At 51.1% G+C, this 14764-nt stretch overlaps 1 protein-coding gene across 3 annotated transcripts in view; it reads left to right on the forward strand.

Moving 5' to 3' along the window:
• The window catches only part of NFYC (nuclear transcription factor Y subunit gamma), a 67275-nt gene extending 61463 nt beyond the window's left edge, over window positions 1–5812 (forward strand). For 2 of the 3 annotated variants that reach the window (XM_041738437.1, XM_041738438.1), the window contains exons 8-10: window positions 1044–1151; window positions 3535–3594; window positions 4875–5812. In XM_041738437.1, the coding sequence (XP_041594371.1) occupies window positions 1044–1151; window positions 3535–3594; window positions 4875–4994 (288 nt within the window). In that variant the 3' untranslated portion in view covers window positions 4995–5812. The remainder of the gene's footprint in view (window positions 1–1043; window positions 1152–3534; window positions 3595–4874) is intronic. The other variant, XM_041738436.1, reaches the window with a different exon arrangement.
• The last annotated feature ends 8952 nt before the right edge of the window (window positions 5813–14764 follow it).

Below are 14764 nucleotides of genomic sequence, written 5' to 3' on the forward strand. Positions count from 1 at the left end.
TCACTGCTGCAACAACGACAGGCTGGGCAGCCAGTGAGAGTGGTTTCTGAGCCCCCGGATAGAGACCAGTCTGTCCTCCTGGCACCACTTTTCATCACCCAAATCCCGAATGTGAATGTTGGCAGTGCTCTGCTGACTCTCCTCTGCTGAGCCACGATTCCTCTCTTGCAGCCAGCCGCCTTGGTCTCTCCATTCCCGCCCGAGGCACTGAGACTTTCATGGTACACTGGAGCGTTAAGAGTCTGAGTTAAGGCTTTTAGTGAACAATTAAATGCAGCATGTAGTATTATTGTATTATCTGAGACTTAATCTTAAGCATGAGGGACTCTAAGGGCATTTTTGTAGCTTTGGTTTCCCATGATGGGGTTTTCTGTGAAACATTTATTGATTCAGCTTCCCCTTGGGAGGAGTTTGGCCAGAAGAAAGTGCTGAACACCAAGGATCCTAAAAGTCCCACAGACCCCTGTTGGTTCTGGCTCTTGGGGACCGAGATAGTGAAGCAGGCCAGCTTTTTCTTCCAAGATGTGCAGCATGGGTTGGGCAGGACTAGGGCTAGGGCGCAGAGTGCTGGCCATCTGCTTTGGGCTCCTGACAGATGCTGGAGTTCTCAGTATTAGATCAGCCATCCCAAGAATTGGGGTGGCGGAGTTTGGAGATAGAGTGGAGAATGGCCCACACTTACGGTACAAAGCATTCCGATCATGTCTGACAGTATGGGATAAAATCCTAAGATAAACTGAGCAGACGGCTGAGAGCCAGTGAATGTTGAAGGTGTGGCCATGCTGTTCCTCACATATGTGACCAGATCCTCTGGGAATTTTCTCCAAAGTCCACTTAGGGAACATACTCTCTTTTGTGTATTATGACTTGCCGGGTAGGGATGTTATGGTTTTGCTCATGTTGACTGCTGTTGAAGAGAAACTTTGCAGGTACTACTTTGGAGGTCTCAGAAGGGGAGTGGCAGTCACCACCTCTGGTCATGGGAAGTTTGCCTGTTGGGGTCATACTCAGTCTTCCGTGCCTGCTTGTCTGCCCCGCTCTAGGTTCAGCTGAATGCCGGCCAGCTACAGTACATTCGCTTAGCCCAGCCTGTATCAGGCACCCAAGTCGTGCAGGGACAGATCCAGACACTTGCCACCAATGCTCAACAGGTACGTGCCCCAGAGATGTAGGGCATGGCTAGGGGACTGACTGGAGCGATGGCTCTCTTGCCACCTCACCCTTCAGCAAGAGCTGCACCCTGCACATCTGTTCATCCCAAAGGACAGATGGGAGTTTATTGGAGGATTGGATTCAAAGTGTGTCTCTTACTTACCGTCTTACTCTCAAGGGACAAAGAAATGCAAAGGATGGGAAATCTCAAGGACACTTAAAGAGAGCCTGATGTATGTGTGTGCGTGTCTCACCAGAGGAGACGTTCTGACAGTGTGCCTCATCGTCAGGCTGAGTTTTATCTTTAAAACCAAATAGCTATTGTGTTCTGGCACCCTCTGTGCACTTTGGAAAGCTTACGTGGATTTTACTTAGGCACACCTAGCCAGAGACTGCCCCTTTCATCTCCTCTCACGCCCTATGATACAGAAGACTGTTAGTCATGGGTGCTGAGGGGGCAGCCTCCCTAGGCTTGGGGCTTGGTGGGGCACGGGTATCATTTGTAGGGGATGGGGAATGCTGGTCAAGGGGAGGCATTTTTAATGGATTCTTCTGCCTCAGACCCAAAAAAAGCAGCGATCGTTTAAGAGCTGGACAAGTCTGGCCCAGTTGCATTTCTGGTGATGTATCTATTGACAGTGGTGACAGAGCTGAGTTTGTAGAGCAGGTCTCCAAAGATCTCATTTGGGAAAACATGAGGAATGAGCCAAAAAGGCTTCGGAGTTCCATGTAGTTTCTGGGATCATTAAAGGGCCCATTCCAGACCCATTCCTTGGCTCACATAAGGGCGTGGGCTTTTCTGTAACTTCCTTGGGGCTGACTGGCATGAAGTTACATCTCCAGACTGGTCACACCGTCAGGTACCCCTCTTTAAAAAAAAAAAAAAAAAAAATCTTTGCGAGATTCTAACCTGGAATCCAAAAACTTCACGGCATGAGGGTGGAGGAAATAAGAAGGAAGAGTTTTTGGTTCCTCAGAGGTTAGTTTGGGGACCAGAAACTAAAGCCAGAAAGTGGGGAGAGTCAGATTTTCAGATAGGAGAGGGGAGAAGCAAGGCCGGGGGTGGGGGGTGTGGGCACCTGAGCGCAGTTGGAGTCTTCATTACAACAGATCATAATCGTGACAGCCTGGCACATAGTAGCTATTTGGTCTGTGTTTGTTGAATGAATAATATGTAAATGGAATGTAAAGGTAAATGAAACTTTCAACTCATGTGAAAGGGCAATCCTGGGGGCTCACAAGGCACAGTTGACCTCATTTATGAAGAATACTTTACATTTGTCTCAGGGTCATTCATTTATTTTGCAGACATTTCTTAAATACTTTCTTTGCACTGGGGGGCTAAAAAGACAAAACTTAGAGCTGCTGCTCTCTAGCCGCTTACAACCTATAGGAGAAGAAAGACCCCAAACAAGAACAACAGTAAGAAATCCTCATGAAGCCCTTTCACACCTGCTCCACTCTTGCTCCTGACAGCCTCATGGGAAAGCCTGATGGGGTGTTTTCAGCTGTTGTGAGGACACTCAAGTGGACAGTCCTTACCTTACAGCTTGGCTGTGATGGTTCCAGGAGATGGTACATAGAGGACGTACTAGTCAGATGTTCCGTAGATACAGGAATGCATACAAGTATGCGTGTGCCAGGCTATGTCAAGCAGCTGACACTATATGATGCATTTCTACATGTCAGCACATTTCTTTTCAAATGTACTTAAAATCCTCATGTAAGATTGTAAACCCATGTGGTAAATGTTTGCCTCGTTCCACCCGCCTCCACCCCCCACCCCACCCCCTGCTTGGCCAAGAGGGCTGCACGTGGCCTGTCTCGGAAAAAACTTCATAGGTGTGCCACAAGGGCTTCCAGAGCCAAGGCCACCTCCTTGCCAGGGTGTTTCATATTCCAGTCAGATAATCTAGGTGATACGGTTTGGTTTGGAGCCCACCTTCCAAGAATGAAAGGGACCACTCCCCACTCTCCCCAGTGTTTTGCAGTCTGCAGTCACTGGCTAGGGTTTTTGCCTAAGCTATAAATGTTAGGCCCTGCTGTGTTGGCACCTAGGAGCATGCAGTGAGGGGCAGGCAGGGAGCAGGTGGACATTAAGAGAGCTGGTTGTGGAAGTTGTATATATTACACACTCGGGGGGGGGGGGGGCTCTGTGGTCCTGTGTGGTGTCAACTCTGAGTAGCCATCAGTAGCAGGGGATTGGGGAGGACCCTTGCTCTCCTGCTACTCCCCAAGCACCTGTTCTGTGCCGGGCCTCATTCTGAGCATTTTATGTGCATTGTCTCATGTGGTCTTCACAACCTTCTGGTTGTGGGCTGCTGGAGCGGTGAACCAGACCCTGCAGCTGACCTGCCTCCTCTGTCATCTTGATTCCTGCAGATCACGCAGACAGAAGTGCAGCAAGGACAGCAGCAGTTCAGCCAGTTCACGGATGGACAGGTAGGACACCCAGTCTTGGCCGGGGTCGGGGCTTGAGGGGTAGTCGGGGGCAGCAGGTGAGATCTCTGGGTTTGGATAGTTAGGGCAACTGTTCCAGTTCCTGGTAACAAGTGAACAAAACTTGTTAAAGCAAATAGTCTTTAATTTGGAGTACCAGTCCTTTAGGTTTAGACTTGTGGGAGCTGAACGTCATCTCAGACATTATATAGCACCAGTCCCCACTTTACAGATGAGTAAATGGAGTCCTAGAGATCAGAAGTGTCTTGTGTGTGCTCACTCAGCTCTTCATTGCAGCACCAGGACTAGAATGCAGGTCTTCTGTTTCCATCTCTAGGGCTGGTTTTTTCCTAGACTATGCTGCTTTTCAATAGCACGGATTCATTGACATGCAGAGAACATGGGATCTCTGTAACTCTCTTGGTGCCCGGAATTCAGTAATTCTAAGCTCCTGTGAGGAAGGAATCTTTCCTTTCCCTCACACTGATGGTCCCAGAGAACCCCCGAGTACATGACAGGATGACACACCCAAGCCAGTGCCCTCTGCTGCCCAGAAGGGACAGGAGCCAGGACCCACCTCTGGCCTCAGCCCATGCACATGCCTGGGCTCCTGTGATGGGTCTTTGCCTGTGGGTTTTTCAGGGGGACACCTGAGAAGTCAAGTGCCCCTCTGGCTCTGTCCTTCCAGAGTGGCTATGTGGGCTACTTCTCAATGCTTCACGGGTCCTGGCTTAGTATTTAAAACCAGGCGCCCTCCTCAGCAGGCCCCAAGGAGGAAGTGCAGGTTCAACGTGGCCTCAGCCCCAGCCAGATATTCTGAGGAAAGGAGGAGGCGAGAGGGTAATCCCCCTCCCCCGCTAGTGAGGATGACTGAGACTGAGTTGGGGAAGTGCTGGCTTCCACGCTGCTGCTGCTGCTGCTGCTGCTGCTGCTGCTGCTGCTGCTGTTGCTGCTACAGCTGCTACAGTGGTTCCGATTGCTTGTGTTGGTCACAGAGGAACAGTGTGCAGCAAGCTCGAGGCTCTGAGGCTCTGAGCTCACGGGAGGGGCAGAGCCCAGAGAAGTGCAAGCCACAGGCTGGAGCCACAGTGGGGCTGGAGTCCAGGGGGGCCGGAGTGCCCTGTGTCTGCTGCTCCTGGGCCCACAGAGCCCCACATCCCCTCCTCCCTCCGACCCCTTACAGCAGGGGTGGTTGAGGGATCTGGGCCCCAACCAGGGGAGGCCGGAGGGAGCTGCGTGCACCTTTCCCAGGGGTGACCTCCTCTCCTCTTCACTCCTCGCAGCAGCTCTACCAGATCCAGCAAGTCACCATGCCTGCCGGCCAGGACCTCACCCAGCCCATGTTCATCCAGTCAGCCAACCAGCCCTCCGACGGCCAGGCCCCCCAGGTGACCGGCGACTGAGCACCTGAGCTGCCAAGACCAAGAACACCCAACACAGATTTTGCCATAGAGCCCCGGGCGGTGGGCACAGCCTCCCTCCCCAGAGGACCGGCGACCTCGGCGCCCCCTGCAGGCTAGGACACTGGTGCACTACGCCCCACGCCTGGGGGCCGAGATTCTCCAACAGAAAGATGCAATATTTTTTATTTCCTTTTTTTCCATTTTTTTCTCCAAGGAATCAATATTTCAGTATGTTGAGCTGTGTGTCCAATGCTATGAAATGAAAATATTAAATAACATATTTATGGCATTTTCTTGAAGAGTGTGGTTGAAGAACTATTTCTTTTGTTTTCCCTTTTTTTTTCTTTCCTTTTTTTTTTTTTCTCTTTTTTTTTTCTTTTTTGATTCTTACCGCCGCTTCTTTTCCGGAGCAAATCTCCTCATGGGGGGGTATGTTTTCTCCTGACTTGGAACAGCTGCTGCCCCCAGGATTTGCCGTCTTCTTCTGCCCTCAGATTGAGTTAGGTGACTATGTAGCTTCCTCTTCACTAGTGGTCCTCTCCCGTGACCCTGCGCTTGTCCCAGAGCTCTGTGTGTTTGCACCCAGAGGCCATGGAAACATTCCTTGCGTTTGGAAGATGAACTCATTCACCATGGAAAGTGGATGGTTTCATTTCCAAACCCTTCTCTCCCAGGGACCCAAGGAGACTAGAACTTTGTGCATTTGCCTGCCCCCACCCCCATTTTTTAATTTTTAAAATGCATTAAAAATTGTGCTAGTCTCCTCTGCTGCATGGACTTCAAACTGCATGAAATGCAATAAATCTCATTTTAGATAATTTAGAGTTGGTTTCTGTGTCTGGGGGCATTCATGGGGCCACTTTGGGAAGGCTTGAAAATTGCAAAGGTTTGTTTGGCCTCAGGTTGAGTGTCTGTGAAGGAGGGGGACCTTTCTGAGGAGAGGACCTCCCAAGCTAAGGGAACTTATGCTACATGTCTGATTCGAGTGGAAGTCTTCAGCTAATTTTGAAGATGAACTAGGTCAGAATCTATTTGCTGCTACTACTTGCCTGCTGCCTTACCCAGACTACCACTGGTGGGCCCGATTCAGCTGTGTCCTGCCGGCTTGCGGGTCAAGAGAGCATCTCTCATGGAAGAAACGTTCTCTGTCCTTCAGACACATCCCTCCACTTCCACCATGACACAGGCTGGCATTCTGAGCTGCCTTCTACAGCCATGCCCATTACCAGAGGAAGTGGTATCTGCCAGGGAGGGCAGCCCAAGCCCCTTGTCAGCCAGCACGTCAGAAGGGTTCGCTTCCTCAGAACTAAAGCCAGAAGAGTAGAGCATTCCACTTCTTCATTGGCTTTCATTGGCCAGAGAAGCCGGCAGTGAGCCACCTTCCTGACCTTCGCCATGCCATCCTCACAACTCAGGCCTGTCATGGGAAGAGCAGGGAACTGAGTGCCAGGAAAAGTAGGTATTAATGTCTTCTCGGATGGTAATATGCCATAAAACCTTGGGCAACTCCCTTCTCTTTGGACTATCTTACAGGGTGAGATGAGGATAGGGAAGGGGCTTTGATATTAGGTGATTGCAAATCTGACCCTGATACCCTGGTAATTCTCACACCAAATGTCCCCCACTGTGAGCCATGGTAAGTACTTGGACATCCATCATCTACTCGTCATTTGCCTAGGTGTACGTTACTTCATTCCACAAGAAAAATTAAGATGGTTTGCATTGGAAACTTACATAATGAAACAAAATATGACAAATTAGAATTAAGAAGAATATAATTGAGTAGGAAATCAGGATCATAAAAAGCAAGAACACAAATATTCTAGCCATAAAGACCTACTTAGTTTCACATTTGACCCTGGGCTTCCTGGCTGCCAAAGCAAAAAGAAGAGAACTGGGTAAGAGATTCATACCATAAAGGGAAGAAAAATAAAATTCTCTTGCAAAAGCAAAAAGTTTCTTAGTTTTGAGGTTTCGGATACATGGCACCCCTCCAGTGACATCTTGGGAGGTGAAACAGGTGGTAATATCACAAGAGATCAGTAGGTCTGCTCCACAGGCTTCTGACTCCCAAATTTAGTGCCACCTGCCACCCCACCCTGTATCCAATTGTCTTCATTCTAGCTCTGGACTTTTCTCTGAAGGGGATCATCTGGCCTTTCCCACTGTCCTGTACCAATTCTCAGACATGCAAATCGTCCTGAAAGCACAGTCCCAAGGGGAGAGATGCAAGTTTGGGGATCCTGGCCTCAGAGGAAAGGCGGCAGCTCATCTCTTTCGTTTCCTGGCTGACCCCACACATTGAGGCCACTGCATTGCCCCACCTTGCTGCTCGTCAACTCATTCCCGAAAACCCAAGTAGTTGGATTTTCACACCAGGCAGTGGTCATTTCCCATAGACATCTTCTTCCTTTGGACATGTTTCGATCAGTTGTGATTGGATTGGGAAGCAGCTTTCCTAGTGAGCACGTTCCCTTTAAATTTCCCTGCCAGCAGGGCCCATCTGGGTGTAAACAAACACTTTAGTGCAGCCCAAGAGAGCCCCTATCTAATCCCCAGCACGATCCCCTTACATCCGGAGCATGCTTTCAACATTTTTCCTAGCACTTGCAGCATCCGTCCTCCCCACGGTGATCTTCAGGTGACCCTGCAGGGGAGACAAGAAGAGGGATCATGATCCCCGTGTTACAGATGGAGACATGGGAGGCCCAGCAAAGTGCAGTGACTTGCCCAAGGTCACTCCATGGATTGAGGTGGAGTTGAGGCCAAAATATTGGTCTTCTGACCCCCTGTGCATACATAATGGCTTTCTGGCCAAAGGGTGGTGGCCATCGTGGCGGTGGTGGTCCGGGTGGGTGTGAACACAAGGCTTTACTAAATGTGAACTCCTTTTACTACCTCCCCCACACCATGGGCCCAGTCTTGAGTTTATGTGCAATAAATAGAGCAATTGGGTCTGGTGTGTAGACAGCTGGTGGTTGGGATAACTCTTGGGAGGCTGGTGCCTGGGACTGGAGTCCCCTGGGATCATGAACAGACCACCGGGCCTGCCTCCTTGCTACTCAGTTCTGCAGAGGCCACAAGGGGGCAGCATGCAGCACTTCCCTGAGCCTCAAGGAAGTGTGTGGTCCAACCTTTATCCCAACTTGAGACAATTCTAGAAACTCCAGGAGGTAGGACTGTCCCTTTCTCAGTGGGTCCTAGGCCCTTAACACTCTCCCTGGTAAGACCTTTGATTTTCGAAGGCAGGGGCATCCCTGGGGTGGCTGAGGGCTGGAAGCAGTATCCAAGTATTACATCAGGGTAGGTTGGCAGATTTTCTTTATTTTTTCTTTTCTCTTTTCTTTTCTTTTTCTTCTTCTTTTTTTTTAAAGATTTTATTTATTCATAAGAGACCCGGAGAGAGAGGCAGAGATGGAGAAGCAGGCTCCGTGCAGGGAGCCCGATGTGAGACTTGACCCCAGGACCCTGGGATCACACCCTGGGCCAAAGGCAGATGCTCAATCACTGAGCCCCCCGGGCATCCCTGATTTTATTTTCTAAGTAATCTTTACACCCAACATGGGACACGGACTTATGACCCTGAGATCAAGAGTCACGTGCTTTGCTAACTGAGCCGGCCAGGCGCCCTGGTTCTCAGATTTTATAAGGACTTCACGGCAGCCCAAATTCAATCAAGGCCCCAGGTTTGTGTCTTTCCACTCTCCTCTCCACAGTCATTCAGCAAGTATTTATTTGGCACTTCCCGCGTGTCAGAAATTGTTTTGGATGTCGATAAAACAGTTGAAAATTAGCCAGGTGAGGTTTGTGCTCTGGTGGAGCTTATGTTGGGTTGGGAGCTAGGGGCAAGGGTGGATGGGAGTGGGAGAGAGACAAGAAACCCAGGACCAGTTAGACTCTGAAGAAACCCCCTAACACTCTGTTAGAATTTTCTGGATTTAGCGATCTTCCTCACAGATGGTCCTCCTCCAGGTCAGAGTCCCATCTGCACGTCCAGAGCCCAACACAGGGCCTGGCACCTGGGGACAGCAGTGACTGATGAAGAGTGAGTGAACATAAACCCTTCCCTCAGGACAGGGCCTCCACACCTGTGCACATTCCCACCGCTACTTGTTTGCTCTCGCTATTGTTTTTTTCCTAATAATTTTTTTTTTAATTGGGCACTAGTAATGTGCTAGGCAGGGGTATCAGATGGATATTATTCTTTTAAGAAACTTCTGTGTAGGAGAGGCGCCTGGGTGGCACAGTTGGTTAAACACCCAGCCCTTGGTTTCAGTTCAAGCCGTGATCTCGGGGTCTTGAGATCGAGCCCCGCGTCAGGTTCTGGGCTTAGCATGGAGTCTGCTTGAGATTCTCTCTCCTCCCTCTGCACCTCCCACTCCCACCCGGCTCATGCTCTCTCTAAAATAAATAAAACTTAAACAAAAACAGGTGGTGCGGGGGGAGGACACCTGGGTGACTCAGTGGTCGAGCATCTGCCTTCGGCCTGGGTCGTGATCCCAGTGTCCTGGGATCAAGTCCCACATCGGGCTCCCTGCGTGGAGCCTGCTTCTCCCTCTGCCTGTGTCTCTGCCTCAATCTGTGTCTTTAATGAATAAATAAAATCTTTAAAAAATAATAATATAATAAATTTCCGAGTAGGAAAACATATTTAAGCTTGATACCTGATGGACGATCTCATTTCATCTCACCTCCTCATAAGGTAGGTATTCTCATTTCCTAAGTGAGAAACTGAGGCTCAAAGAGGTTAAAGTACCCAAGGGCACCAGCTGGTTGAATGGAGCCAGGAGCTTCAAGAAGCTTCCTCTCCATCCAGCTCAGCCCCACTGGTCTCTTCCCCTGGGCCCATGATTCTTTCCTAGAGAGAGTGAGAGCCCCTGCACGCCCCTCCCCAGGTAGGGATCTAGCTCCCGTCCCACTGCCCCAGCCATCCACAGGCCTCGGTAAGGTGGCGTCAGGCCTCCCAGGAGGAGAGGACACTAGAGCAGAGAGCAAGTTCCTGGTCACAGGAGTACTTTGGGTGTGGCCTCCCCCAGGCCCCCGAGCCAGGCTGGCAGTGTTACTCCGTGGCTTGGGTGATGGCCATCCTCAGGGCCCAGGAAGAGGGGATGGGAGGACAGCAAAGCTGGCGCCCAGGAGGCGAGCACCCAGCTGGGCCAGGCTGGGCTGGGTTCCTCTAGAGGGCTGGTGCCGAGGAGCAGTCCCCAGTAGCCTGCCCCCCCACCCCACCTCTGCAGCCTGGAGCCCCATCACCTCTCCAGCTCCCCAAAGCTCCCCCAAGCCCCTGTGCCTGTCCCTTTTGAGTGAAGTTCTGAGACAGAAGCTTTCTAAGATCTCGTGTCAAAATGTCTTTAGGTTGCCCTTTATTTAAATGATGGTTTGGCGATGTGTGGATTCTAGGTTCACGACTATTTGCCCTCAGCACTCTGAAGATTCTATCCCATTGTCTTTTGGCATCTGTTGTTGCTGATGAGGTGCTTACTGTCGATTCAATTATCGGACCTTTGTAGACAAGCTATCTTTTCTCTCTGGTGGCTTTTAGAATTTCCTTTTTATTCTTGATATTCAACACTTTGGCCAAAAAGTGTCTAGATGTAGTTTTGTTTTGCTTTCAAGTATCTCTTACTCGGCAGTCTGGGCCTTTTCAATCTAGAAACTCATGTTCCTATTTCTGGAAAGATCTTAGTCACTCTTTGCTGTATCTTTTTTCTGAAACTAATATATGCTGGGGTTTCTCATTCAATCTTCGATGTCTCAAAAAAAAAATCTTCGATGTCTCTTTTCTTTCATATGTGTAATCTTTTCATCATTCTTTGCTTTGTTCTGGAGGATTTCCCTAGTTCTAGTTCCTAATTCACTAATTCTCTCTTCAGCTGCATTTACTCTGCTAACCCATCTATTGTTTTTTTTTTTTTTTTAACGTGACTTTAGTTTTCATTTCTAGAATTTCTAGATAGTTTTGTTCATATCTGCTACATGGTTTCATATCTTTCTGTTCTTGTTTTATAGATGTTATGCCTTCCTTGATCTTTTTGAAGATTTTAACCATATCAAACTTCCTTTGCTCTGTTATTGCTAGGTCTTTAAATACGAATTCTCCCATGAGAGAGTTGCCTCTCTCTCACGATATTGTACTTACATTTTTTCTTATATGTTGTGAGGTTTATCCTTGTGAGAGTTATTTTCAGCACATTTTTGTGACCGTACCTTGAGTGTAGAGGCCACCCTAAGGGATGGTTTCTCAGTTAAATCTGCCGAAGCCATGTGGATGTGCACCAGCCCCAAACTAGTTCTTTTATTAGTGTCTTAGCTGAGATTTTTCTACCCAAAGCTGAGACCAGGAGGCTCGCAGGCAGAGATAGTTTAGCCGAGCTTATGACAGCACTTTCCCAGAGCATCAGGCAGGGAGCCTACTGTAGCCCCTGCCACTGCTGGGGTTTGCAACTGTACCTTCCATCCTGCTGAATGCCTCCTCAGAGTTACAGCTTCCACACCTACTCACCACCAGAATTCCCTCTCATTTCTGGCCCCGAGGGAATTCTCAATCTTGCTTCTGAGTTTGGATATGTATTTTTAAAAAGTTATCCAGTGTTTATCTTGTATATATCGAATATTTCAGGGAAGAGAGACTTTAGTATGACTTCAATCACATTCAACCTGGAAGTCCCACCCCCTGGGCCTCCCACCCCCATCGTTGAGCCTCCCGGCTCCCCTCTGAGCCTCCATTCTCCTCCCTGGACCCCTATGTCCCTTACCAAGTCTTACTGCTGCTCTGAACCCCCTTCTGTGCCACTCAATCTGCAATCCCTCCTGCCAACATCACCTCCTTCTCTGCGTCCAAGCTTCCTGCAGCAGGGGAGCAGGGCGCAGGGAGGCTTTCTTCCACTACACTCTCAGCAACTCAGAAATGTCCTTCCTCCTCATTTTCCGACCAACTCCACTGCCCCAGATGTACTCCCTGAGAACGCGGAGCCTACCAGCGCACCTGCAGTAGGGGTGGTGCCTTCCACATGGTCTTCCTGGAGTTGGGGGTCAAGGAGGAAGAATCCCGAAGGCAAAGGAGGAGAAGGCAAAGGAGGAGCCGCAAGAGAAGGGATGGTTTTGACTTGCAATTCCACGCCCTGTTCTTCTCTCCCAGTGTCTCCTCTTTGTGGGCCCCCCTCCAACCCTGAGGATCAATGGGGGTTCACTTTCGCTGAGCTCAGTGACACCGCTTCTGTGGCTCACTGGTCCAGAAGGTCTGCTTGGTGTGGGCTGGGGAGAGCTCAGTGGCACTGGGCGATCTGTGGGGAGAGAGGCTCCTCTGGTACCTCCCACCTGCTGGGTGGGCCTAGGCCCCTCATGCTCTCTTGGCCTCACTGGGAAACTTAGCAGGCCTGATGCTTCTCTTGCACTTCCTGCTCCTGCTCACAGTGGAGTGGAGCCCTAGAGGTCAATAGGTCAATCAGGCATTGCCGCCATCACCCCATGAGCACCTGTACTCCAAATCCCTCCTCCTAGAAAGCCTCCCCAGATTGAGAAGAGCTGCCTAGGGGACCTCTCACAGCAGCTCCCCTGTCCACCCGCACACCTGCCCGAAGAGCAGTAAGGTGAAGGCTTCATGTGTACAGCTCCCTGCACGATCATGACCTTTCCATGCATCCAGTCTTCCTGATAGCCGGGGAAGGTGAGGCAGAGGAATGACTTGCCCAAGGTCACCAGCTAGTCCAGGAAGAGCCGGGAAGCCCGGCCATGACTCATAGTTCCGTGCTCTTTCTGCCCCGGGCACTGCCAGCCTCCCTCTGAGCCCACCCCTCCTGCACCCACTCTAGTGGAGCCCCGGCCTCTGTAGCATGCCTGGGGCTAAGGCCTTGGCCAGACTCTTTCCTATCAGGCCAAACTGGACCCTCCAGCTTAGCATTAAAGGCCCCTGGAGTCCCCCTTGCCAAGCTGACCTCCCTCCCCTCCCCACACCCCACCTACACAAAGACATACACACAGACACGTGGACGCACACACTACAGCACAGGGGTGGAGAGCTAGATTAGGCGAGTCTCACCACTGAGCCTCACTCTTCTTGTCTGTAAAATGGGGGTGTAAGCAGCATCACAGAGTCGTTGGGGTGCTGAAATAAGACAATGCAGATAAAGCACTGTGCCCAAGGCTTAGCATGTAGCCTGGACCTTAGCCCAGGGGCCGCAGGCATTACTGACTGCACTTCTCTGCACCTCCTTGAGCCCTCCATACCCCTGTCCCCTTCTTGGGACATCACCAGTGGAGACTATTCCCTTGTCTGACCTCTAGCAGCCCTGAGAGCTGTAAGAAAACCCAGGGGGCTTCTGGGATGTGGAGAAGGAAGAGGAGGAGATCCGGTGACCCCCCCACTCCCGGCCCCAATTCAAGCAGAGCACCTGTGTTAATATTTTTTACACGTTGGGCGCTGCTTCCCGATGCCATTGTTAATAATTAAGTCTGAAGACCCCTGACTTAAAACCCCCTTCCTGCTCCAAGAAAGGAATCTGCACCTTTGGATGACCTGAGGTCACACTGGTGGCTGTCACAGTCAATGGCAGGCTTGAGTCTGGTCCCGAGACCCAGGTCCCAGCCACTTGCAGACCTGGGAGTCCCCACCGCTGGCAGGAGACAGTTGGAGAGGACAGGACTGGCCATCTCCAGTTGCCCTCAGCCCACAGCATCCATCCCAGCATCCCCCGTGCACAGTAGGTGGGTGCCAGCCAGCAGAGAGAACAGCTCATACACAGTTCCGGGGTTACCCCCAGGCTGTGTATCCTTCAGTGATTCCCTGTACCTCTCTGGGCCTCAGCTTCCACATGTGCTAATGGCTGCTCTCTGTCCCGGGTGGGGCAGGGCCTGGCACAGAGTGGGGGCCCTGCGAGCTGGAGCTCTCCCTCCCTCCCCTTCCTCTCAATCAATACCTGCTCCACTGATAGATGGTGGTCACGGTGATGGATGATGGGAGATCCTGGAGCCCTGCCCCCTTTTTCTCCTGCAGATGGGGAATCGGAAGCCCAGAGTGGGGAAGGCACCTGTCCAGGTGGCCCACTCAGTCTGAGCAGAGTGGAGACATCCTGGCAGTGTGACCAGGGAGAGATTCAGGGCCTGGGGGGTGGGCAAGAAGCTCAGGAGGGTGGGGTAGAGGGAACAGGTGGGAGAGAGGGTGCCAGGGAGGAGGGCGGGAAACCACAGCCCCCACCCCTGCAGCAGGGAGGAGGAATGACAGAGCCTGAGACAGCTGTTTGCTCAGAAAAGTGTCTTAGTCACTAAAGGCCGCAGTGGGGCAAGTCCAGCCTCCCAGTCATGTCCTGGGAATCTGGATGGGGGCAGGAAGGCCGCCGGGTGACCCTTGGAGTGGCCACCTGTCCGCTCTGAACCGGACTTTCTCCTCTGCTTCCCCCGGTCCCTGCGTGTGTGCGCGTGTGCACACAAATAAACTGCCTGTGGCCTCTAGGACCACCGTCTCCTTTCCCCTCACCTCTCCAGAAGAGTTCCCTGTCTTTCTGCTTTAAAAAGGAGTGAGCCTGTCCCTCCACTCATTCCACTCACACACCTGCAGCAGAAACTGGCCTCCGTGTCCTCTGAAAGTCCTTCCTGAGATCTAACTTCCAGCCCCCCACCCCACCCTGAGCTGCAACCATGGTCTCCTTCCTCGTCCTGCTGCCTGTGAGGGGGTGAGCTGGAGCTGGGAGAGGTGACGAGGGGCCCTCTCCTGGCAGTGAGGGCTCCTCACCAAGAAAGGAAGAGACTTTTTCAGTCCCCCAAACGGGAAGAGA

The sequence above is a fragment of the Vulpes lagopus genome, chromosome 23 (genome assembly GCF_018345385.1).
Source record: "Vulpes lagopus strain Blue_001 chromosome 23, ASM1834538v1, whole genome shotgun sequence".
NCBI lineage: Eukaryota > Metazoa > Chordata > Mammalia > Carnivora > Canidae > Vulpes > Vulpes lagopus.